This window comes from Condylura cristata, unplaced genomic scaffold (assembly GCF_000260355.1).
Source record: "Condylura cristata isolate star-nosed mole 26May11 unplaced genomic scaffold, ConCri1.0 scaffold00025, whole genome shotgun sequence".
NCBI lineage: Eukaryota > Metazoa > Chordata > Mammalia > Eulipotyphla > Talpidae > Condylura > Condylura cristata.
Genome location: NW_004567126.1, coordinates 20,481,034 through 20,504,017, shown reverse-complemented (window position 1 = coordinate 20,504,017; position 22,984 = coordinate 20,481,034). Strand labels below are relative to the sequence as shown.

General features: G+C 53.4%; 1 protein-coding gene across 5 annotated transcripts in view; it reads left to right on the top strand.

Moving 5' to 3' along the window:
• CEP164 (centrosomal protein 164kDa) overlaps window positions 1–22,984 on the top strand; it is a 62,780-nt gene that overhangs the window by 24,698 nt on the left and 15,098 nt on the right. For 4 of the 5 annotated variants that reach the window (XM_012729824.1, XM_012729823.1, XM_012729825.1 and 1 more), the window contains exons 5-12: window positions 3,087–3,242; window positions 3,645–3,779; window positions 4,660–4,737; window positions 12,400–12,780; window positions 13,714–13,794; window positions 15,543–15,626; window positions 19,354–19,439; window positions 20,230–20,397. In XM_012729824.1, the coding sequence (XP_012585278.1) occupies window positions 3,087–3,242; window positions 3,645–3,779; window positions 4,660–4,737; window positions 12,400–12,780; window positions 13,714–13,794; window positions 15,543–15,626; window positions 19,354–19,439; window positions 20,230–20,397 (1,169 nt within the window). Of the gene's footprint in view, window positions 1–2,854; window positions 2,939–3,086; window positions 3,243–3,644; window positions 3,780–4,659; window positions 4,738–12,399; window positions 12,781–13,713; window positions 13,795–15,542; window positions 15,627–19,353; window positions 19,440–20,229; window positions 20,398–22,984 lie in introns of those variants that run through there. The other variant, XM_012729826.1, reaches the window with a different exon arrangement.

The following is a 22,984-nucleotide window of genomic DNA, read 5'->3' as shown; positions in this document are numbered from 1 at the left end:
GCCAGCATGGTCTGCTGCATGGCAGCCGAGCCTTCCAGGATGTCTAGTGAGGGTGAGCCCGAGCCCATCAGAGCCGTGGAGAGGGATTCGAGCTTTCTGACGTGGGGGCCGGAGCTGCTGGAGCATCCTCAGGAGATGGCCTCTGCCCCCGCTGAGGAGGAGGCTTCTCAGCAAACCGGTGGCCAGCCAAGCAGCAGCCCCCTCAGGCAGGGGCTAGTCGAGCTGAGTTCCAGCAGAGAGCTTGCTGCTGAGCCAGGCAGGATGCAGCTTCTCAACCAGGTAGGCTTCTTAGACAGCATGGCCGACAGGCCTCTAGGAACTTGGCAGGGCAGGGGGCAGGTGAGTTGGTCACGCAGCCATCAGGCCTACTTTCCTGTAACTTGCTGTTGCTTGGTGAATCTCAATCGTTAACTACCCAGGATGGCCACCTTGTGGAGTGACATGTATTTTATGTATCTTCTTCATCATCACCCGTAAGATTGAGGGTATCTGGAGCCCCCCTTCTCCAACCTAACAGTGAGTAGGGGTTCGGGGGTGTTTGCACGATTTGAAGATGATAGTTTCTGAGAGTGAGTCAGGCGACGCTCATCTGGGCGCTCGTGTGGGACACGGTACCTTCCCGGGATTTGGGAAGCCTTTCCCGTCAGCTGATTGTAGAGAGACGCCCCAGCCCCCAAGGTTAACTTAGTTCCTTTTTGGAGTAACATAGAACTAGTGGCTTGATCCTGTCCCGAGGGGCTGAAGCCCAGAGCCTCTCTGCTGTTCAGTGAACGGCGTCTACTCCTGTCAGGCCGGTGCCCACCCTGTTTGTACATTCGCCTCCTCTGCCCCTGGAATTTGCCCTGTCTCTCTGGCCCTTTGTCCCTTTAAAGAGTCACACCATAGTGTCCACTCAGGAGTAGTGTTGGAGCAGAGCCCATGGGGTCAATCTGACTTCCTCAGCTTTGCTGCTGCTGTGGCCCAGCTGTGGCTTTACCCAGTTGTTACCTCTGCTTCCTAATTGCTGGCGTGCACTGCTTCTCCGTTAGCTCTAATAACCACTGTGGCACTATAAATATCGGATAAGCTGCAGATTATCTTGAAAGTTTTAATTAGCCCAATGGCGGCAAGTTTATCCGCTCTGAAGGACAACGCCACACACAGCCCATAGTTGGAGTTAATGGCCATCTATAGAAGATGATCAGCTAGGAGCCAGGAATGTATAATTTCCCCGCTAACCACTGATTTGGTAAAGGCCTGGGAGAACAAAGCCCTCAGCATGCCTGGCTCCCTCCCTCAGGCCCCCAGCACGTTAGCAAATTAGCCATGTTAGGAGCCTGTAATTTTCCATAAGTATAGTGTGGAAAGAATTTTGCTTGCGGCTACACTGGGGCTGATTGGAGGGGCTGAAGCCAGGAGGAACAGGTCTGGTTTGCGCACAGTTCACCTCAGAGAAGCTTCCCTAGGCTCTTTCTGCCACAGCCAGGAGGCAGAAAACCTCATGTGAGACACTGGCCCAGCGATAGCCCTGGGCTTCAGTCCCACAGCTGCCCCAGCTGCCCCTGCTGGCCTGTGGCCGTGGGCACGGGTCCTGACCTCACCAGGCTCCACTCACGTGTGGACAGTGAACCTCAGGTAATTTGGAGACATGGCCGTCAACTGACTCCGTTGCCTGGTGCTTGGGTGGTGTGGGTCCATTTTATTTCTAGTATGTCTACTTGGTTAACTTAGTCAAGAAGTTTATTACTGCCTTTATCTGAAAACTCTTGATGAACAGTAAATCATGGTTTGGTTTCTCAGGCTGGGGAGTATAGACCCAAGGAGAGTTGTGCCCCTATTATTTTTATTGTCCTCAGCCCCTTTCTCCCTGGTGAAGATAATCTCCCTAATAAAGTAAAGGCCAGATGATGAGAGTCTACAAGGCTCAGGAACAGATCTCATGCCCTTTTGATGCTTCCCCCATGGCAGAAACCAGCCCTGTTCAGGACTCAGCTCCCAATGGCCTGACCCTTAGGCCAAGGCTCTGGGGAAGAAGATGGGCTGCCTCAACTCCTTCAGCTGGCCTCCTCCAGGGTCTCTTACTCTCTTCAGTGCCTGTGGGGTTAGAGAAAAACGGACTTACTGTGTTTTAGACGGGTTATGTTTGAGAAATGAAAGAGCTCTTTGCAAGTTGTCTCCAGACGGCTGGCCTTGCTCTGGTTCTGACAAGCCCAGACTCTTGTAGTGCAAAGTCCTCAGGCTGTGTGGCCCTGACCATTCTTATATTGCCCCCAGCATTCAAAATCTCATCTGACCTTCCCCACCAGTCCCCTTCAGTTAAAGACGTGCATCACCTCTGTCTGAGAATCTGGGAGTCTGTGAGTAGCCCTGAGCCTCACACGTTGACTCCTAGCTCAGGTTCTGTCCTCAGGCCTCACTGGCATGAAGACTTTTTTTGGCTGTCCTTAGAATGGGAAAAGATCTGACCTGGTTGGTCAGCTTCCTTCCTTGGTCAGGTTTCCTTCCAGTCATCTTTCTCATCAGTGGAAAGGGGAAGAGGGTTCTTTTGTTGCTCACATAGTGTTTTCAGAGCTAACGCTAATTTAATCAGTAGCTCATGTCCACAGCTGAGCAAAGTCAGTACCAAAAGGCACACGATGAAGCACTCCAGTTCCTGGGTGGGCACCCCTCCCTGGAGCACCCACTCTCTTCCGGTGCTTCCATATTTGTAAATAGCATGCTTAGGTTGCTTTTTTCTTGATTCATCAGTTTTAAAATTTATCTGTTGAGACTTCTCCTTCTGGTAGATGAGGCTTTGTCTCTGCTCTCTCCTCCCCCACGCTGCCTTTGCGCTTCTGAAAGGAGAGCAGGACTCGAGGCCGCATCTGCCAGATGTGAGAGAACTGCTCACTGTGTGCAAGCAGCAGAGTTATGAGGATCAGGAAACCAGCCTGTGATTTCTCACACAGTTGGCACAATGGTAATTTCTGGATGTTGTGTTTCATTAGAGCCTCTGAACGGAGGTGGTTTAAATCTGAGCAGGCAGGATTTAGATGTTTTATTTTTGTATCTGTCTCCAACATTGCCAGAGCCATGTGGTTCCTAATCAGATGTTTTCTGTGGCCCAGGTCCTGGGCGCCTCCTTAGCTCCAGTCCACCTTCCTCTCGGGGGCCTGGCTCCCTTGCGAGGCCTGGTGGATGGCCCTCCTGCTTCTCTTCGTGGGCCTCAGAACGTGAGCCCGGGGAGCTCCGTGGAGTCTGGTCAGCTCAGAGAACCTCCGCTGGTAACTACCTTCTCTTCTGTTCTGTGTATTTTGTTACTGTGTGTTCTCCCTGTGCCAGGCACCGAACACCAGCCCAGAGACGAGCACAGAGTGCCTGAGCTCAGTCCTCAATGTTCACCCGGTAGGGGAGTCACAGTTGTGTGATGGTAAATGCGGGCTCTGGGAAGTGGGGCTAGATCCATGCCCCGGGCTCTGCACTGCTAACCTCCCAGGCTACACGGCCAGGACAGTTGTCGTTGGAGAAGGGAGGGATCAATTGTGTGAGTCAGAGTTGCTGGGGTCAGCTTTATGGTGATGGCGGAGGTGATCTGGGAAACTTCTAAACAGAAGTGGGGGGGTGGGAGGGAAGCATTCTGAAGGTCTTCCTAGCCAGTCCCTCAATTTTCCTTCCCTGTTTTGGAGCTTTCACAGGGTCTCAAGACTTCTGCTTGTCCAAAGGGTCTCTTGGGCTCCATCCATGAGGACAAGAATGCTCTCAGTCTCTTGGCTTTGGGGGAGGAGACCAACGAGGAGGATGAGGTGGAGAGTGACAACCAGGTAATAGTAAATCCTCTTCCAGGCTTAGAATCCCTCTGCTGTTGTTTTGTTGGGAGTTTTTTTATTGTGGTAAAATATATGTAACATGAATGTTACCGTTTTCACCACTTCTGAATGCATCATTAGTGGCCTCCATTACCTCTACATGTGTGTAATCACCACCACTATCCATCTCTAGAACTTGGTGGTCATCCTAAGCAGAAAATCTGTTCCATTAAGTGAAAAGACAAAAACACTTCCCCATCCCCCTGCCCCTAGTAACTTCTAACCTACTTTCTGTCTCTGAACCTGCCTACTGTAGATATTCATGTAAGTGGAATCATATGATATTTGTCCTTTTCTGTCTGGCTTTGTTCATGTTGCATGATTATTTTCGGAGGTCACCCATGCTACCACCTCTGTTAGAACTTCATTCTCTTTTGGGTTGAATAATACTCCATGGTACGATCACATTTGTTGCTTAACAATGTTACAGTCAAGATGGGTCGCATATACAATGGAGATCCCGGTAGTCTGCTCTCCAGCCTCGTGTGGTAGCTGTACCATCTAGGCTTGTGTGATTCTATACTATGACCTTCACACAGGGCTGAAATGCAATGACACATTTCTCAGAACATGTCCTCATTGTTAAGCCGTGCGTGTCTGTATAGCACGTTATGTTTAGCCATTCATTTATCGGTGGGCACTTGCGTTGCTCTTGGCTAACCTTTGTGGCACTTTGAAAATAAGTGAAACTTATTTTCCAGTCACAGCTTCATTTCTGCCCAGTCTATATACCTCCCGAGTCTGACCTAGAAAGCATAGCCAATCAGAAACTTGTTAACCTCTCCATGAGCTGAGCAGTCCTCGACTTACCACTCACAATCATTTTTCTTTTCAGAGTGTGCACAGCTCAAGTGAGCTCCTTAAGAACCTGCACTTGGACATTGGGGCACTTGGGGGTGACTTTGAGTGTGAGGTAAGAGCCCGAAATCCTTCCAGAATGCCTCAACCTGGTTTGTCCTTCCTTTTTTCTTAAGCCTTCCTCCTGTGGGATGCCTATTTGCAAAGAGAATCATTTTGTCCCAGTCCTGTCTAGATGGGACTTCTAGGTGGTGGGGATGGATACGAGGGGGGAATCCATCCATTTATTCTTTTATCAAATGCCACATTTATGGAATATTTCTACATGAGTCACTTTGCTGGTACTATAAGTCACAGAAGCATGAATTAGAGGTAATTACTTCCCTTTAAGAGTTTACAGTTTCATAAAAGTGAGACTTAAGTGACTGGAAAGTGTCGTGGTGGGGGAAGAATTGGGAGTCTCCTGTCCATATTGATACTGGTAGCTGAAACCATAAACTGTTATGGGTGGTGCTTCCTGGAGGGGTTTGCTGGTAAAAGATAGAGCCCCCCAGAAAGGTGCTTAAAGTGGGGTAGAACAACAACAAAAAAAGTATGTAAGAGAGCTCCCCACACGTGTGCGCATGAGAGCTCTGCCAGTAATTGGTAAACTATAGGGGCAGCGGGGCCTTGGCAAGCTCAGTGTCCCCTGCTGCCCTGTATCAATATGGTGCCCGTATGGGAGGCTTCAGTGAGAAACTAAGGCATTGAGGTAAGCCAGGAAGACTGATGGTGGGACTGGACAAGTCTTTAGTGAAAGAGAAGTCCAGATGCAGGTGCTGCACAGGTGAAAGCAGCTTACGGAGTGACGTTGGGGCCGATGAGGAGCCTTCTTTGGAGTTCAGAGCACATGGGGGAGTGAACGTAGGCTCATGGCGATAAGTTGGGCTGCGTCATGGAGGACTTGACTGCCTCGTGAGATTTGGATTGGATGGTACAGGCATTGGGAACCATTGGAGGTTTTGAACAGGTGTAACAATCTAACGTGACAAATTTTTGTTGAAGGCTGGTTCTGAAGCAGACGGGGAAGCTAGGCCCTGTGGGAAAAGCAGATAACTGTGGGCCATGTGCCTGGGTGGTCTCAAGAAGTTCGCAGTTAGGAAGCACACTAGGTGCTTGGTGCTTTGTAAGTGTGAGTCAAGGAATACTCAGGGCACTGCCCAGCACAACAGTGCGTGTGAAGAGTTACAGCATAGGCACACCGTGTGGAAGAAGGGAAGAGTTTCTTGCCTAGAGTTTAAGTAAAACTTGATGGAGGGAATATTTGACCTGGATCTTGAAGAGCAGATTTTGGATATGGGGGATTTAAGGGGCATTTTAGGCAAGTGACTTGACAGAGGCACAAGGGCAGGGAAATGCAGACTGTGGATGGGAATAGCTTCCAGGCCCTTCCAGATGCTTCTGCACCCTCCCACTTCCACAGTCCTGTTGCTTCTAGTCTTTGTCTCCATAGTGTGCCCTCCTCTACCACCAGAATGTGCTTTAAGACAAACAAAACTGAAAACTTACCAATTCTTTTTAATACCTAAGAACTCCAAATGCATTTTTATACTTGAAAAGGAGCAGTCCCCATTATGTTCTATTTTATCTAGTCTTCACTTCATTAATCTTTAACAATTAATGCTTCTCCAAATATTCCCAGTGTATTTGTACATCAGTACATCATGAAGTCAATAACTCAGATTTCCCCAAGTCTTTAAATGGTGATGGAAAACTTTTGAAAAGTAGTGAAACTTTTTTACACAAATTCTTTGACCTTAACCCTTTAGGAATGAAATCAATCACTCATATTTTTATCAGAACAATCACAAAACTCACCAAAGTGCTTGCACTGGATTGAACTGTGTCCTTATTATCTCTTATTGCTTATCCTTATTATTTGTTATCCTTGTCATGGTCTTATTATTTCTGATTCTTATCTCTTAGTCTTCCATTGCCTTGAGAGCCAGGGTTTAACCTCAGATTGGCTGAGGCTGCAGATGTCGGTAAGGCCCTGGTTTGGTACCTAGACCAGACCTGCAGCTGGGCCTTCCCAAGTAACTCAGCCAGCTGCTGGGAAGATTCCTTTTTATACTTCAGCTTTCTCTGTTACTCCAGAATCTCTCCAAATTTCCAGTTCTGCACAGAAATGTTTTGACTGTGACTGTAACACTGCCACATGTGACACTTTTTTCTCCTCCTCATTAACCAGGTCTGTTTCTGCTCTAATTCTTTCTTGTGGGTGGGGCCTGATCTGGTTGGTTTAAATATAAGCCTTCAGCCTACTTGGTTCCCTGAACAGCACCTTTGTGTCTGTGGACCATTGGTACCTTGTATCAGTGATGGAATCAAGGAGAATGCTTGGGTTTTGAGCCTAGAAGGGCGTCAGGAGGGCTGGCTTCCTTTCGGAATGAGGACAGGTCTCTTTGAGACTGAGCACATTGAGGGAGAGATTCTAGCTGATTCACGTCAGCACTTAGCCTACTGCCTGGAAGTAGGAAGCGTGGGGGTATTTTGTTGAGCAACTGAGAAACTGAGCAGAAGAGTGAATGAATGAGCCAGGCTGCGTAGGGAGGCAGCTCAAGAGCTCAGTCACATGGTTTCTTCCTTCTGCTGCCCTGTCCTGGTTGGAGTGGGTATGTGGTGCCCGAAGATCCCAGTGTGCTCAATCATAATGCCCTTGACTCTGGACTGGTTAGTTTTTATTCATAACAGATTAGAAATATCAATAAAAAGATTTTCTGTGATTTGTGCTGGGTTACCCAAAGCTCCCCTTCTAATGATGATGCATGCTGCTTTGGAGGAGGGGGGCTTTCAGACATATTTTCTATAACCTCTTTAATATAAATAGGCAACCCAGTGTGAGAGGGGAAAAGTCTGGAGTGGGAGGTGTTACAGACACCTCCCACCCGTGTCTTGTAGCACCCCTGTGGAATTAGTTCTTTTTGCCACATGGAGTGTTGGATTCCTGTGTTCTAACCTCAGGCAGGAGCTAGGACTTTTCCAAGTTAGCTGTGGGGATAGGTGGGAAGGTTTCAGATCAGCGCTGCCTTCACTTGGACTGAAGATGACTTTTGGCCCAGTGTATAGAACTTGGACCCTCGGAATTGCCCACTTCTCCCTGCTCTGGGCCTCCCGGGAAGTCCGAGATGGAACTCTCCTTCCTGCTTAGTTCCACCCTGTCTCACTGCCAGCAGTCACTTTGCTCCTGATTCCATGAGAGGGCAGTAGGATGGCAAGGATGCTTCTTTCTCCCACTTCCTGTCTCCTCCCCCTCCCTCTTGCCTTCATCTCCAACCCATTTCTAGTCTGCTACAGAATCAAGAGGGATATGTTTGTGGAACAGCCACTGAGAATGGGTGTGAGTGCAAGAGGGGAGTCTGAGGGGAGGCAGCAGGTGGTATGTAGCCTTGTGGTGCTGATGAAAAGCCCACGGGGGACCAAAGTGGAGGGAGGGAGCTGGGCTCAGAAATAACAGGATGATGTCAGTGCGATTGGGAAGCGCTAGCAACATGGGGAGCAGTGAACAGAATTGAGACCAACGGGGCGGGAATGAGACGTGGAAAATTAACTGGACTGATGGCTGGCTTGGCGGGAGTCCCCGAGTGCTGTGTCTGCACGACATCGCCTGCCACTCCCGGTCCTCCGCTCCCTCCTGCCTGAGCCTCTTGGACATGGAGCCCTGCCTCTGTGCCAGCCTGGAGGAGGGGGCTGGCGACTCCGGAGGCCTCATGGATTTTGGGGGGTATGTTAAATATTCATGCAGGGGGCTCTTACAGGCTCTCTTTTCCACCTCCTCATCATGCAGATGGCTTTTTTGAAAAAGCAGCAGAAATTTGCTTTGTGACACTCAAGGACCCAGGGCTGTGACAGGAGACAGGCGTGTAAGCACCAAAGAGCTCAGGCTCCCTCCCGTGCCTGTCAGCCCCTCAAGCACTGGGCAGGGGTTGCTACCCTGCTGCCCAGAAGCCTCAGGCCTGTGGCGACGTGATAGGAGCATGGGCCGAGTGGAGTCTGCAGCGTGGGGTGGATGGGATTTCCAGACCCCTCTCAGACTGTTGCTTGTGGATGATCTACAACAGATGTCCAGTCTCCCACTGCTGTCCTTATCCTTCCTTACCCAGGCCTCTGCCCTGCATGTCATTGCAGTTAGTCCACATGGGCACAGCGAGTACAGGCTCACTGATTTAGTATTAGCCACATCTTAATATTTTCATTTAGGTAGTTGGAATAGGATAAGCTCTATCTTGTGAAACTCTTTGGAAGAATTTAACCTGCAGGGTTGCCTGGACTGAGTCTGGCCTTGTGGTCTGGCTGTACCCTCTCATGTAGGAAACCGTAGTCCATCTGTATCAGTTGTCCTCTACTTTTTGTTTCTCTACCATTTTGAATATTAAGAGTTAACATAATAAGACTTGTCACAAATCTAATGGAATCTGATCCTCTGTATTTTGTAAAATCGATGTTAGGGATCCATTTTACAGAGTAGAAAGGGAAGCTTCACCTCCCATGTCTGCTTCATACTTACTCCAAATCACTCAATCAGTAAGCATTTACTGAGCACCTACTATATGCCAGAAACTAGACCTAAGGGTAATGTGGAGCTAATCTGGTGAGGCACACCATCAAGGAGATCAGCAATTACAGTGACGTAGCTGTTATGGGGTTGGATGGACAAGGCTCATCTCAGGTCAGCTGCTCCAGGGATCGGGAAGGCTTTGTGGGAGTTTATCAGGGGAGGAGGAGAGAGGGTTAAGAATGTGCATGGCAGAGTGAGATAGCCTGGTGCTAATTCCTAGACAGCAGGAGAGGCTGTGTGCTGTGTGGCTGGAGCCTACCAGGGAGAAGCAGGCAGGGGCTGGGTGGAGAAGGGCTGTGGGCCGTAAGTGGTGGTGTGACCATGGCTGTGTTTGTGTGCTGGCACTTCCTCCATCCCCCAATCCAAGACCTGTTACCAAGCAACTCCCTGGGGGCCAGGTTTCACTGCTGTTGAAGAAGGAGGCCGCCTTTACCACAGAACCACCAAAGCCAGGGTGGGTGCCTTTGCTGAGGGGGGACCAAATGCAGTGGCCGCCAACTCCTTGCGCCTCCTAAGACACGCCCACTCCTCCCTGGAGTCTGTGGGGCCCCCAGATCAGTGACTAAATTCCTGCTGAGTCCTGGCCACTGTTGGGGACTGAGATAAACAGGCCTGATTTCCCCGAGGTGCTTCTCTTAGCCTAGTGCCCATGGTGCGTTGGTCATGGCATTCTGTGCCATGGTTGGGGTGTTGAGGATAAGCAGCAGCCGAGGACGCCCTGCCTACCTTCTGCCACAGCATGAGGAGCCTGCTCCTCCTCTCAGCACCGTCTGCTTTTTGCCCTGGGACAAAGTCGGGCTGGCCGCGGCATCGCTACCGAGTCCAGTCCCCTTTACCCAAAGCAGAGTCACAACCAGGACCCCCTGGACATTTCACTGTTATACTGAACCAAATTCCCTGTTCATGTTGGGGTCCCACGATGGTGTTTGGCATGTGAAGGTCCTTAGTGAATGGGTGCGTGGGTCTCCTCCCAGGTTAGCTGCCATATTTGGAATATGTGCTGGATGTCAGTTCTTTGTTCTTGGCCTCACTCAGTGGATGTGAGCTCCTTTCATCTTTTCACAACCCCGTGAGGTAGATAGGCCCTCTTATATCCCCATATTTTGAAGGAAGAAACGGAGATACAGAGAAATTAATTGGCTTAAGCTCCCTATAAGTGTGGAGCCAATACTTGAGCCAGGTACCCTCTGCCAAAGCTGAGCTCTGAGCTGCTCTGCCACCCTGTCCTTTTCCCCGCCTCAGAGAGCCGGGCCATCTTGCCAGACGGCCACCAGGGCTACAGGCGGGCAACCCGTCTTTGGGCCCAGCATTGATGAATGCCGCATTAGGCTTCTCAGACCTCTGGCTTGGGTCGTCACGCTCCTTGTTTGAGTCTCCAGCGTGGGGAGTCAGGGAGTGTTAAAAGTCCCTGCTCAGAGGTTGTCCAGACCAGCAACCCATGTATAGGCACAGAGGTTTTCTGGGAGGAAGTCTTCCCTGCCGGAGTGCAGGGCATTGTTGGCTGCATTTCCAGGGGAGGATTTTTGTTTTCTGGTCAGTTCTAGTGGTTTTTCCCAGTCTTCAAAGTGAGGTCCCCTGGGAGGGGCCAGGGTCCAGCAGCTGCCTGCTGTCTGCTGCCTGCTGCCAGCCCAGGGCAGTTGAGACCCCTCTCCTGGTGTGAGGCCTGGGAGCAGTGTGGGTGGATTAGTCCACAGCTCCCAGCCCTGTCCTGAGGAAGGGCCAGGTTTTACTCAGGGGCTGTCATGCTGACAGATCAGACTCCAGCCAGTGGTCAGCCCTCGCCACTGACTGAGGCTGAGGCCAGCAATCCCTGCAGGGTCCCCACCTGTGGCCTCGACCTATTGGCCCTCAAACTTGTACACAGACCCACTGAGCAGGTGTTGCCCAGGACTGGGTGCTTTGAGGGGCCCAGACATCATCCCGCTCAGCTGCCCTCACCTCAGCTCATAGTATCTTGCCACTCGCCTGGGGTCACACTCCCTGTTAGTGGCCATAATGGTACAGTGCCCTTGCCCTGCCTGAGGGGCTCCATCTGGCCCCTCCTTGCAAGGAGTGGGGGCTGCAGGGCGAGGTGCACACATTTCTGCCCAGCAGCTGGCGGGGGGGGGGGGGAGCTCAGTAGGGTGACAGCCTCCAGCTGCTGAACCCAGCGTCTACCCTGGCTCCTGCAAGGCTATGCTGGCCGGTGGGCTTGAGGGGGCGCTCCAGGCCCTAGAGCCAGGCCACTTCCTCACATAGGGCCCCTCTTGTGGGAACCTACTTGGGGGCTTTTAGCAGGGCTGGCAAAGACGTTCTCAGCCATGCTGTGGCTTGAAGCCTTCCCCCTTCCTCTTCTCTGCTTCTCTCCTCGTCATCAGTCTCCTACACACCTCTTCCTGTCGGGACTCTGCTTCTCAGGACCTGAGTTGACAGTCTGATAGAGGACCCTGTCTCCAGGGTTGTTCGTACAGGGGCGGCTTTCGGATGAGAGCTGTTGTCATTGTTCTTTATTTCCAGGTGCTGTAAAGTGTTTTACTGGAATCCTTTGGCTACAGCCAAGTCCTGTCTAAGACAAAGGGAAAGCTGGCCAAGTGATGCCTAAGTGCGCTAAGGTTTCCAGGCAGTGTCCCCCCAAGCAGTTGACAGCTGCTCAGGTTAATGGGGAATGTTGTATGTTCTTAGCTTCACCCCACCACCCTGAAGCGATGACTTGTCTCAGTCAAGTCCCTGGTGCCTGGGGAGAGGCAGGAGTCACAGTGTTGAAGAGTCCATCCTCTTGGTAGCTTTTTTAAAAATGAAAACCAGAAATTCTGCACTTTGGTCCCTTTCTCTCGGGTGTTCCTACATCATCATGCCATCAGTAAACACGGGCCTCTGAGCCTGCCGTCTTTGCAGTGGCTAACGGGGCGGGAGGACGTGAGGGCTGGTGATGGAGTTGCTGAGTCCCGTGTGGTTGGAAGCTCGCTGGTTTTCCATGCCCCTCTGTGGCTGAGGGCTGTTTTGGGTGTGTCCCAGTCTCCATAGTCATAGATGTGGGATGGCGCCAGGATTCTGTTTTAAAAGAATCCTGTTATCATAGCCATTGGTGCCGGGGATGGGGCGCTGGTCTGTGGGAGTCAGGGCCGGTGGCCCCACTGGCCACAAGCCTTCAGACTCCTTTTATTATTTCCTTCCTCTCTGACATGGTCTGCCGTTCCCTAGGAGTCTCCACGAACAAACCGGCCAGAGGAGAAGGAGGATGGTTCTCTGGATTCTGAAGCTGCCAGGCCCCCAACTCCTGGCAAGCTCTTCAGACAAGGGGCAGACCACAGCCTGCGCACTGGCCATGGGCGGCAGGAAAGAGGGCCTAGCACTTGGCTCCCAGACCAAGCAAAGCAAGAGAAGAGTGATCCTGGGAGTTCTGGGAGCCTGGCGATCCCTGCAGTGGACGCTGGGGGCGACCAGCTTGCCCAAGCCAGTTCAAAAGAGGCAGCAGAGGACCCTGTGGAGGTCGGGGAAGAGGGAGCCAGGGAAGAGGAGGCAGCAGTGGAGCGGAAAAAGGAGGCTTCTGTCCTGGAAGAGAGCAGATCCGACATCAGCAAAGTAAGTCCCGTTGCCCAGGGGCAGTCGATGACTGCACCCTCCGATGCCCTCAGCCCTCTGCGGGGTCCTGTCCCTGCGTCTTTGTTACTGAGGCAGGGACTTCGTTTGCAGGCCCTGTGATGGGCTGTCAGAATAGCCAGAGCCCATAATTGTGACAAATAGGCCCAGACCCAGTAGGCAGTAGAATTTTGACTGAAACTCCAACCCTGCTGGCATTAGAAACTCAGAGCAGAAAAGTGCTTTTCCACGGCACCCTCCTGGGTGGACATGTTCTACTCTCCTGCTCTCTACCTCGTCCTGTTTCCTGCCTCCCCCTTCTACTTCTTGACATCAGTCATGGCTGCTGCAGCAGCATGAGATCCCATTGAGCGAGAAGAATGTTAGCAGTGGAAGGGGGGACATTTGAGAGGGTTCTGACCCAACACTGGGCACTTAGGTTACAAGGAGCCGCACACTGACTTCTTGGCAAGACTAGGCTGATGACCCAGGTGGACAGAAGTAGGTCCCCAGGGGGAGCCTTTGGCATTTTCTACTCCACCCACTGATCCTCCTGCAGGTAGATGATGAAAGGACTCATTTAAAAGAGTTCGTAGCCATTTTCTGGAGAAGATCGTCTCAGTCTGCTTTTTAGGATAGCTCCAAACTCCCCTTGCCACCTTTCTCCCATCTCTCCTCTGCTTCATGATCCTTACCCCTGGAAATTTTTGTGACCCCGAGTCCAGGTGTGGTTGTGCTTGTCCATACTCATCGGGGCTGAGCAACCTGAGTGGGTGGGGGGCAAATAGAGAAGGGGGTTGCGTCAGCCTCTCTCAGTTTGCCATCGAGGTGGGAGTTGTGCGGGCTCCGCCTTGTAGCGGCAGCACGACCTGAGCAGTGGCCCCGAGCTCTCTCTGCTCTGCCCTGGGTGATTTCTTTGTGGGGCTCTTTTCACAGGAGTCAGACATCAGTGAACACGTGAAAGACCTACCACTCTCCGACTCCACTGCTTTGGACGCCAAGAACTTCCTTGGCCTGGTGAGTCTGAAGTGAGAGCAGTGGGTGGTGGTGAAGACCAGGGAGTGCCAGTCCCTGTGTTAATTTGCTTCCAGTCACACAGCTTGCCGGCGGGAAGGCAGATTCAAACTTGGGTCTTGTCTAACTCCAGTTTCTAAGCTGACTAAGGATAACTCTACCTACTATATAGACTTGTGAGAAGAAAATGAAGTAAAGGATGTCAAGAGTCAGCATATAGACATTAGGTCAATATTCGCTAACACCATCAGTGTTAGCGCTGCCACGTGAACAGCCTGTGAGATCACCTGGGGTCGCCTCTGGGCTCTAGCTCTGCTAGAGCCGAGACCTGGGATGTGCATGTGTGTGCGCGCACGTGCATTTGTACGTGTGGGCTCACTGAGCTGGGTGAGGGGCAGTCCTCGGGCTCTGGGCAGAGGGGTGCTGTAGTTTCTTTTCGAAGTTTAGACTTTGTTCTGGAACACCAGCATGCAAGGTTTCTTTGTCCCAGACCTTCCGCCCAGCCTGCTGTATTCCAGCTGCACTTGCCAGGTCTGCATCTAAGGGGAGTAGTTTGGGGTGCTTTTCTCAGCGCGTTACCTCTAGCAACCATGCTCCATCTGTTTGGACGAGGCAGATCAAAGGGAAGGGATTAGTGGGAGAGGGTCAGGGATGAACAGTAATGATACGAGGGGGTGCCGAGGAATTAGCAGGCTGTGTGCTGTAGCCCCTCACTGAGTCATAGGCTTAGGAGGCAGATGGCAGCGGCATTAAGTGGAGTAGAACTCAAACTGCAAGGAAAATGACACCGAAAAAGCAAAACCCCCACGCTGGAACGGGAAGGCAAAAAGTCAGTGTTGGCAAAAAGTGTCATGAAGCTTAGCCATGTCGCGGAACTCTTTGAAGCCAGGGCTCCGGCCTGGGGAGGGATCACCAGGCGGAGAAATGTACCCATCAGCATTTTCCTCCTCTGTGGGAACCGGTGGAGGGAGTCGTGGCCCCAGAACAGACCTTGGCTGGGGCTGATGCTGTAGCTGTTGCCAGTGGCATTCACAGGTAGCAATCCTGCATTACAGGCGCGGGGCGGTGGGAGTGGCCCAAGGCCCAGTGGTAGCCAGAGGGCTACAGGATCTGACTGTGTGGCATGTGCTACCTCTCCCAAGCAGAAGCCCGTGGGCTGTGCAGAGGGGGCCTGTGTGGGAAGGGGAAGGGGACCATGCGGGAGGAGCCTGCCAAATACCACCTCTAAGCTGCCTACAGTGCTGCCGGGCTCTTTGATTTCTCTGCTGGGGCCCTGGGGCCCTGGGGGAGGGAGACACACCAGAAGGTGGCATGTGTTCTAGAACTTGCACTTGGAGTCAGTCCAGGGCACATCTGACCCCCCCGCCCCATTGCTTCTCAGCTGTGTGACTTGGGCAGAGACATGCATTGTCAAACCTGCTTCCTCTGTCCGCGAGAGGAGGATAAGAGGACCGTCTCATGGGGTTACTTTACCCCCATAATTCTATTGTGAAAATTTTCTATCCTACAGAAAAATTAAAAGAATTTTACAATGACTATCCATGTATTTACCACTTAGAGTTGGCAACGGATATTTACTATGTGGTTACTCACAGCTACCCATCTAGTCACTAAGATACCAGTATTTTGAAGACATGGAAAGGCTTAGCACAGTGCCTGGCACATGGTAGGCACTTTCCGAGAAGATCGAGGCAGGGTGGAGGGAGGCCCTGGTGGTGGAGGCGGAACTGACCGCCATCTCTACTGTCTAGGACTTTGGTTTTGGCAGCCGGGTCTCGGAGCACCTGCTGGATGTCACTGCGCTTTCCCCGGTCCTAAATGGAGCCTGTCCGGCGGTGAGTCTCTGGGGATCATGAGAGCCCAGCCGTGTCAGCCCAGGGTGCAGTCTGGGGGTTCCTTCCCTTCTAATCATTAAAGCCTGGCCTGTGGTGAGGCCACATTCCTTCCCAGCATTCCTGCTTTGCTCATCTGTTGAATTCTGGTGTTCTCTCCCCTCCTTCCCCCCCAGCTACTTCTCTGTTTAGCTGTTCATTCAGAGTCTGCAGGTTGACTGCCTGCTCACGTGTAGAACGCTTGTAGTTTGGCCTTCAGAGACTTGGCCCACCCACCTCGGCAGCTCATGCTCAGCCTACCTGTTTGTGCCAGCCATGCCCACCTGGGGCACACCATCCACCCTTTCATCACTGCCTGCTCAACTGCTTTCTCTCTGTCCACGGGCTTCTCTAGTTTGGAGGTGCACTTTGCTTCCCACTGCGGTTGCTTTTGCTTCAGGGTTCTTTGTCTCCTTGGCCAGATGTCAGCTCCGTGCAGGCATGGGTGACATCTGACCTTTTGTACTCAGAGTAGGATGCAAGGTGACTCAGACACACAAGTCCCCAAGGAGCTTAAAGCCAAGAAGATAATTTTTCATGCTTTTTGTGTGTCTTTAGAAGAGAGGGCTTCTGGCAGTCTGTCTTATAACTTTAAGGGAGAGTTTGCTTTGGGGGAAATGGAAGTTGTAGTTTAATAAGACAAACACAATGTCCAGTGTGAAGCAAGCCTGGGGGCCCTGAGCAGAAAGAGCGCAGTAGGTGGAGGGGCGTCAGGCTGGTCCTGGTGGTGCCCACGTGTGCTCCTAGCCCCGGCTGGTACTGCCTTCCTGGGCTCCGCGACGGACCGTGATCCCCTTCGGCCACGCTGAAGGCCTGCAAAGACACAGAGCAGGGCAGGAGGGATTATTCAGGAAGGGCTTGGGGCAGGTGGGTTGTGATGCACCTTTGGCAGCAGGTCAGTGGCTGGGCATCTCCACTGCTCCACATCAAAGCTTGGCCAGTATCAGAGTTCCTTGGGGACTTTATAGAAACAGATTTCTTGGTCCTCCCTGAAATCTAAAGAGGCCTACTTCTGGGGCATGCCAGTGGGTGGGAAGCAGGGGGCAGCCTGCCTTAGATTGGTCTCACCAGGTGCCCTCTGGCCGCCAGCCCAGGGGGACGGAGCCCGAAGCTGCTGCTCCCGGCCGCCCGCCCGCCATGTGGAGGTGTTCTGTGTGCTCGGTGACTGGCCACATGGAGCCATTGTGGGGCTCTGTCTCCACCTCTCCCTCTTGAGGCTGTGGGCGGTGGGCAGGGGCAGTAGCCTCTTGTGGGACAGACAGAACCATCAACCCAGTCTGTCTTCCCTGTGGACTCTCACCCATTTCCCATTTCCTCTGGAAAAGTCCAAGGCCAGGGCCAGGGCAGAGGCTTAGAACTGAGCCAAATTATTTTTCTTCACTTAAGTATTTTTTAAAATACAGCTTTGATTTAATATAGTTGCCAAGGAATAAACTGGACATCTTTGAAACGTGCTGTTATGTTTTACCATAGATGTTCACCTTTCAAGCCTTCACCACAGTCAAGCCTAGTTATAATGAATCGTAAACATGGCACATTTTATAACAAATTACAAAAATGATCATAAAATCACTTCAAATAATGTGGAAGTTCAGTCCTCTACTTCCTGTCTTCCTCCCACAGGTGGGAGCTGTTCTGGTTTCTGTTCACGTTTTTGTGTGCCTTTCTGCAAAGTTTTCTGTGCGTCTGAGCCTACCCCTCTTATTTCTATTTATCTTCTTCCCACAGAAATTGCAACTGCATTGCAAAAACTGCTTGGCAATGCGTTTACATTTGAGACCCAACCCCTGACCTGCTGTTAACTTCAGCTGTCCGTGCTCCTCAGTGGCTATGGAGCGTCCTGTTTTGTGAACGCACTGTGATGGCCTGAACTGGGGCCTGAGTCCTAACTGAGACAAAGCCCCAGCGCTGGGTTAAGGAGGGGAGCGGTGTCTGGAGCCGTCGTGGCTGGGCTGAGCCCGGGCGGGGTCTCCCCTTCCAGGGGTGCACCGTTGCAGCTGAGGGCCTCAGCTGTTCTTTGATTACTTTTCTGTGGCAAAAGTGTAGGAATCAGGTCAGACTCGCCCCCGTCTGGCTATTTTCCCCAAGCTACCCCTTTTCTCTGGCTGGTAGATGAGCTGGGCTTCTAGTAGAAATAGAGATGGGGCGCCAAGGAGGAAACAGACACCACTTTGTCGATAGCGTGTCCTTTCTGACCCAGTCCCCCAGGCTTTGTTGTGATCCCCCACTTTGGTACCCGTCTTGTATTTGAGTTTGTTACGCAGGTTGGCCTCTGTGTTTTGTTTTTTTCTTTCGTTGAAAAGTGGGAGCAGGAGCTGTCTGCTGAGCTTGGTGTGGCTGGTAGGGAAGACAAGGTGCGAGTTGAACCCTGGAAGGGGAGTGAGGTGGGCGGGAGGGGGACCGCTCACCCTGCGTTGGCTGCGGCTGCCGGGCTGATGCGATTCGGAGTGGCAGCCCTGGCAGGGAGCCCTTCTGCTGCGGGCACCGGGAGGCACTCGCAGGCAGCATTTCTATTTTTAATGTAATTTGGGAGAGCTGGCTTTTCATTCAGGCCCTGCCCTTCCTTGTCCATCCAGATGGCAGAATCGGCCACAGCTGCAGGGACTTAGGCTGCCAGTGGAGAGGTGTGGGGGGTGTTGGGCGCAGAGATGGGGGCGCAGCAGTGTGCCAGGCTGTCCAGAACCCCACCCGGGAAGACGGAGTGAGCTGTCACCCGCCCCACCTTGCCCGCTAGCCCTTGTGTCCTGGAACAGACAGGGCTCCTGTCAGTGTGACAGAGGAGCACAGGCCTCAGAGCGGGGACTGGCACCGGCAGGGTTTCTCTTTGTCTCAGGCCGGGAGAGGGAGAGGAGTGTGAGTAGAGGCGCTAACAGTGGCGGAGCGTCTTCTTGGGGTCAGGCGTTGGGCTAATGGAATCATCACTGAAATCCTGGGAGCTGCAGTTCACTGTCCCATTTTGCAGCAGAGGGGACAGACTCCCAGGGAGAAAATGCTAGAACAAAGGGTTGGTTCCAGGCCAGCTACACCACTATACCCCTGTGGCCCCACCTCTACAGAGAATGTTTGCCATCAAGTGTAGTCCTCTTCCAGCAGCTTGCTGAATGTGCCTGGCGGAGAGGGACTTAGGTCTACCCCCGGGCCTGGGCACTGGGCGGAGCTTGCAGTGGGCGGAGGAGCACCTGGTCTTTCCCCCGTTCATCTGGACTGTAGCCGTTTCTCGTCAAGTCTCCCCCTGTCCAGGTTCCTTCCCCTTTCAGGTACTGGTCTGCGGCCCCCAATTTTGTTACTTCAGCATCTCCATATGGCATTGGCACTGGAGGGCTGAGGCCTCTGTGGATTTGGGGTGTTCATGAATGTCTCCTTTTGCTGTAGCAGGCAGTGAAAGCTGCTAACAGCAGGAAGCAGGGTTTTCTTTTCCACCGTGTCCCCCTCAGCCTCTGGCTTCTGGCTCTGCGCAGTAGCTGTGGTGTGTGACTCATCCTCCTAGGCGGCAGGGCTAGCACGGGTAGCAGCTGTGAGCCTGGGGGCTTCCTTCTACAGGGGGCAGGCTTGTCCTTCTGTGTCCCAAGTGTCCCCGTCCACTGGAGAGGCACCTACCCTGCTGCCTCCCAGGCACGGGGATCAGCCTGGGGACTGAGGGGCTAAATGCAAACTCCTCCGCCATCCACTTTCCGTTGCTTCCGGCCAACAGGCCCAGATATTGGAAAGAGAAGACCAGGATGACAGCCAGTCCAGCAGAAACGAGCGGCAGAGGCAGCCGTCCAAAGCCTTGGAGAGGTACAGTGGTGGGGGGGTGGCCTCGGGCGCCTGGCGTGGACCTGAGCAGTCCCGGCATTGGTCAGTCAGCGCAGTGTGCTCCTGCCCGAGGCAGGGGACAAGCTGGCCGGACCTCGTCGAGTCTGGAGGTGTGCATAAGCAACGGCCACTCAGTGCGTTTGGAGGGGCTTTGTGCACTAGCACCTACCTGTGAGAGCCCCGGGCTCTGCGGTGGTCAGACTGTGTGTGCCTGGCCATAGGTCAGGGCTGGAGGAGCCTGCTGGAGCTCTGGGGGGGCATGATGGAGGGTAACTCAGAGCCCTGAGCCAGGGCCCTGCTGCACCTGAAATGACTAAGTGTGTGTGTGTGTGTGTGTGTGTGTGTGAGAGAGAGAGAGAGAGAGAGAGAGAGAGAGAGAGATGGGACCTTGAAAAGCGATCAGCATTCTTCCTTAAACCTGAAGCTTCATACACTATCTGTCGTCTGACTACTTGAGTCTGACTTCTCTTATTTTCTACTTTCCGCCCAGTTTCTCCATCCCTCCCTGACCACAGTGATGGTGAACTGTGGGTATGGACATACCTGTGCGTGTGTTCAGCTCTCTCTGCTGGCCCAGCAAATGCAGCCTGGGGACCTGGGAAGGCTGTGAGCCTGGGGGCTTAGCTGAGCCCCAGGAGTCCAGGCAGGGAGCGTACTCAGCAGGTTGCTGTCTCCTTCGCGCCGAGGTCCAGACCTCAGTGCACACCTGCTCCCCAGTTCTCCTTGTGCTCCCCAAATAGAGGGTCTGACTCTGCCACTCTGCTCTGACCAGGTTATCGCCTCCGCTTCTACACGGGGAGCGGCCCCGGAGTCCCCTTCACAGCCGGACCTCCAAAGCTGGGGCACTGCAGCCCCCCGAAGAACAGCCCAAGCAGAACGGAGCGGAGGAGCCAGGAGAGCACTCAGTGGGCAGCCCCGCCTCGCCCCTGTCCCTGCAGAGGTAAGGGGAAGGCAGAGGTCTCCTGGGCGGTGGTGACCTGGCCCTGAGTGGAGTTGGTGTGTGTGAGGGAGGGTGTGGCTGGCCTGCAGAGCTGGGGGTTGCTGGGGTGGGCTTGCAGGCAGGGCAGCAGCAACAGAAGTTTCCGTACAATTGCTGGGAAAGCTGTTCTTTCTTGTCCTCAGTCTACTGTTAAGGTTGGGGCACACAGTCTGATTAGGGTTGTTTAGGAACTTTTGAGTAAGGAAGCCCCTCTCTGGCTCAGCTGCTCCCTGCCAGGGGCTGGGGCAGAGAGTGCTGTTCCTGCTGTGGCAGTGTGTGCACGGGGCGTTTCTCCCAGTCACCACTCTGCCGGTCACGTCCTACCAGCCATCACCCCCTCATCAGTGAGCAAACCCCGCTGGGTACAGGGCTCCGGAAGGAGAAGGGTACCTAGCCAGGTCTCCCAGAGGCCAGCCTGGCCAGAGCTTGGTGTGCTTTTGCTAGTTCAGTTCCCAGGGTGAGCCCGCGGCCACAGCTGCGTGGCAGTGGGTGTCGCCAGCCATCCGGGGCCCTGCAGTGCGGAGCGCCCCTCCCCGAGCACGCCACTGTCTCCCGTCCCACCAGACACGAGTCACTGGTGCGTACAGCCCAGGAAGAGGCAGGGAGGGGAGAACGTAGTCTGGGGGCTGAGGCCTGGCAACCTTGCAGCCCAGCCAGCTTCCTGACGCCAGAGGCGCTTCCTGCCAGCTCTAACACGGCTGCTTCATTATTGCTGTCAAGGGAGGCGATCCCCACCCCTCCTACTGCCCTTGAGAGGGGCACGGAGCAGCACCCCCGGGCCGAGGAGCCGGGCCCTGGGCAGGAAGAGGCTGAGGAGAAGCTGGTGGCCAGCCCCACCCCTCCGATCTCTCCAGCGGTGTAAGGGCCACTTGTAATGTGTGTGTCCCTGCCCTCCACGTGCGGGTCTTGCTTTAGTGCCATGCCCGTGGGGGGTGGGAGGGAGGGTGCCAGCTCCCACCCAGGGGTGGAGGGCGGCAGAGTGGATGTATCCTTAGTTCTCTTGCTGCCTTGAGATCCCACACAGCCCTCATCCCAGATCCTGTTTGGGGTTGGCTTAGCTCCTGAATAAAACTGGGGGTATGACGGTGGAGGTGAGCGGCTCGTTAGCTGAAACCTGGCATATCATCTTCTCCCCATGCCAGGTACAATTTTTCTTTCTTAAGGAAAAATTTATTGTGGTATTAATATACCCGCAAGTACACACATCGCAGTCGCCCAGTTCGTGCTGCTCAGTATGTCTACGCTGTGTAACTACCACCGGGTCGGAGGCAGACCACTTCCACCCCTGAGCGTCTCCTCACGCTCCTTTCCTCGCCGGCCCCAGGCCCCACGTGTATTTTCCCCAGTTCGGCTTCTTGTGAGCGGAATTGTGCAGTGTGCCATAGAGACTTTTTGCGCCTGGGCGCAAATCACCACTGTTGTTGCACTGAGCGCGTCTAGAGTTGGGAAATCATTTAGTTTTTCTCCTCCCATTCCCACCTTCCCCTCTCTCGCCCCTTTATAATTGAAGAAACACTTAGAGTGGCAAAGGGATTCGCCGGTGGTCTCGCCTCATCTCTAGAGCTCTTGGCTTCTGACTTTCAGCGGCGCCAGAGTTTCTTTCCTTTGAGCTGCAGAACAGAAGGATGGAGAGTCCTCACTCACAGGCGTGGCCCCGAGAGTTGGCAGGGTACTGTGACCGCATTACCCGTCATCACCACGGCACGGCAGGGATGCAGGGAGGGGGCGCCCGCCCCATTCAGGCACACTGTGGCTTTCCTAAGTCTCCTTGGCTGTGGCCCACCAGATCAGGGTCTTCTCTGTGAGGCGAGTGTGGTTCAGAGAGGGCCTTCCGGGCAGAGATATTCCTGGGGACACTGGGGGGGGGGGGCCCAGCTGCCTTGGCTCACGAGCCCCTCCACCCACGGAGGCTGCCCCCCTGAGGGACTCAGGGACACTCCTCCTTGACCTGCACATCGCTGTCACACAAACCTCAGCAAATGTCTCCTGCGCTTTCCTTAGTTTTCACACCCCATAACTTCCTTATTTTTAATCTTTATGGCAAATAGGGGATGAGTTGAATTTCTGAGTTTTGTGGGGAATAACCCTGTGTCTGTGTCTCATTTGTGCCTGTTAATTTATGGCGCTGACTGAGGGACAACCAGAAGTCAGTGCCACTGAAGAACTCATGACACACATTTTCAGAGAGCAGAGGGCTCGCCACACCACACTGGCCACGCTGGGAGGGACCAGGGCTGGCCGGGAGGCAGAAGAGGCAGCAAAAGGGAGCATGGTCCAGAGCCCTTATCGGAAGGAGTGGGGGAAGCAGGGTACACACCCGAGGGAGTCGGACTGGCTAGTTTGAATGTTGTGGTGGGCTTTGGGCCCCGGCCATGGTCCCTCGGTACTGGAACCTGGCCCCCTGCACTGAAGGTGGTGGGAGTGCTGTCGGTGTGGGCCGGATGCGGAAATGGCTGAAAGTGGGTGCAGGGAGGCATGCTCCCCCTGCTCTCCGTGGACACGTGGCTGGCGCTGAGAGGGACGTTCTCTCCTCGACCGCAAGCTTTTT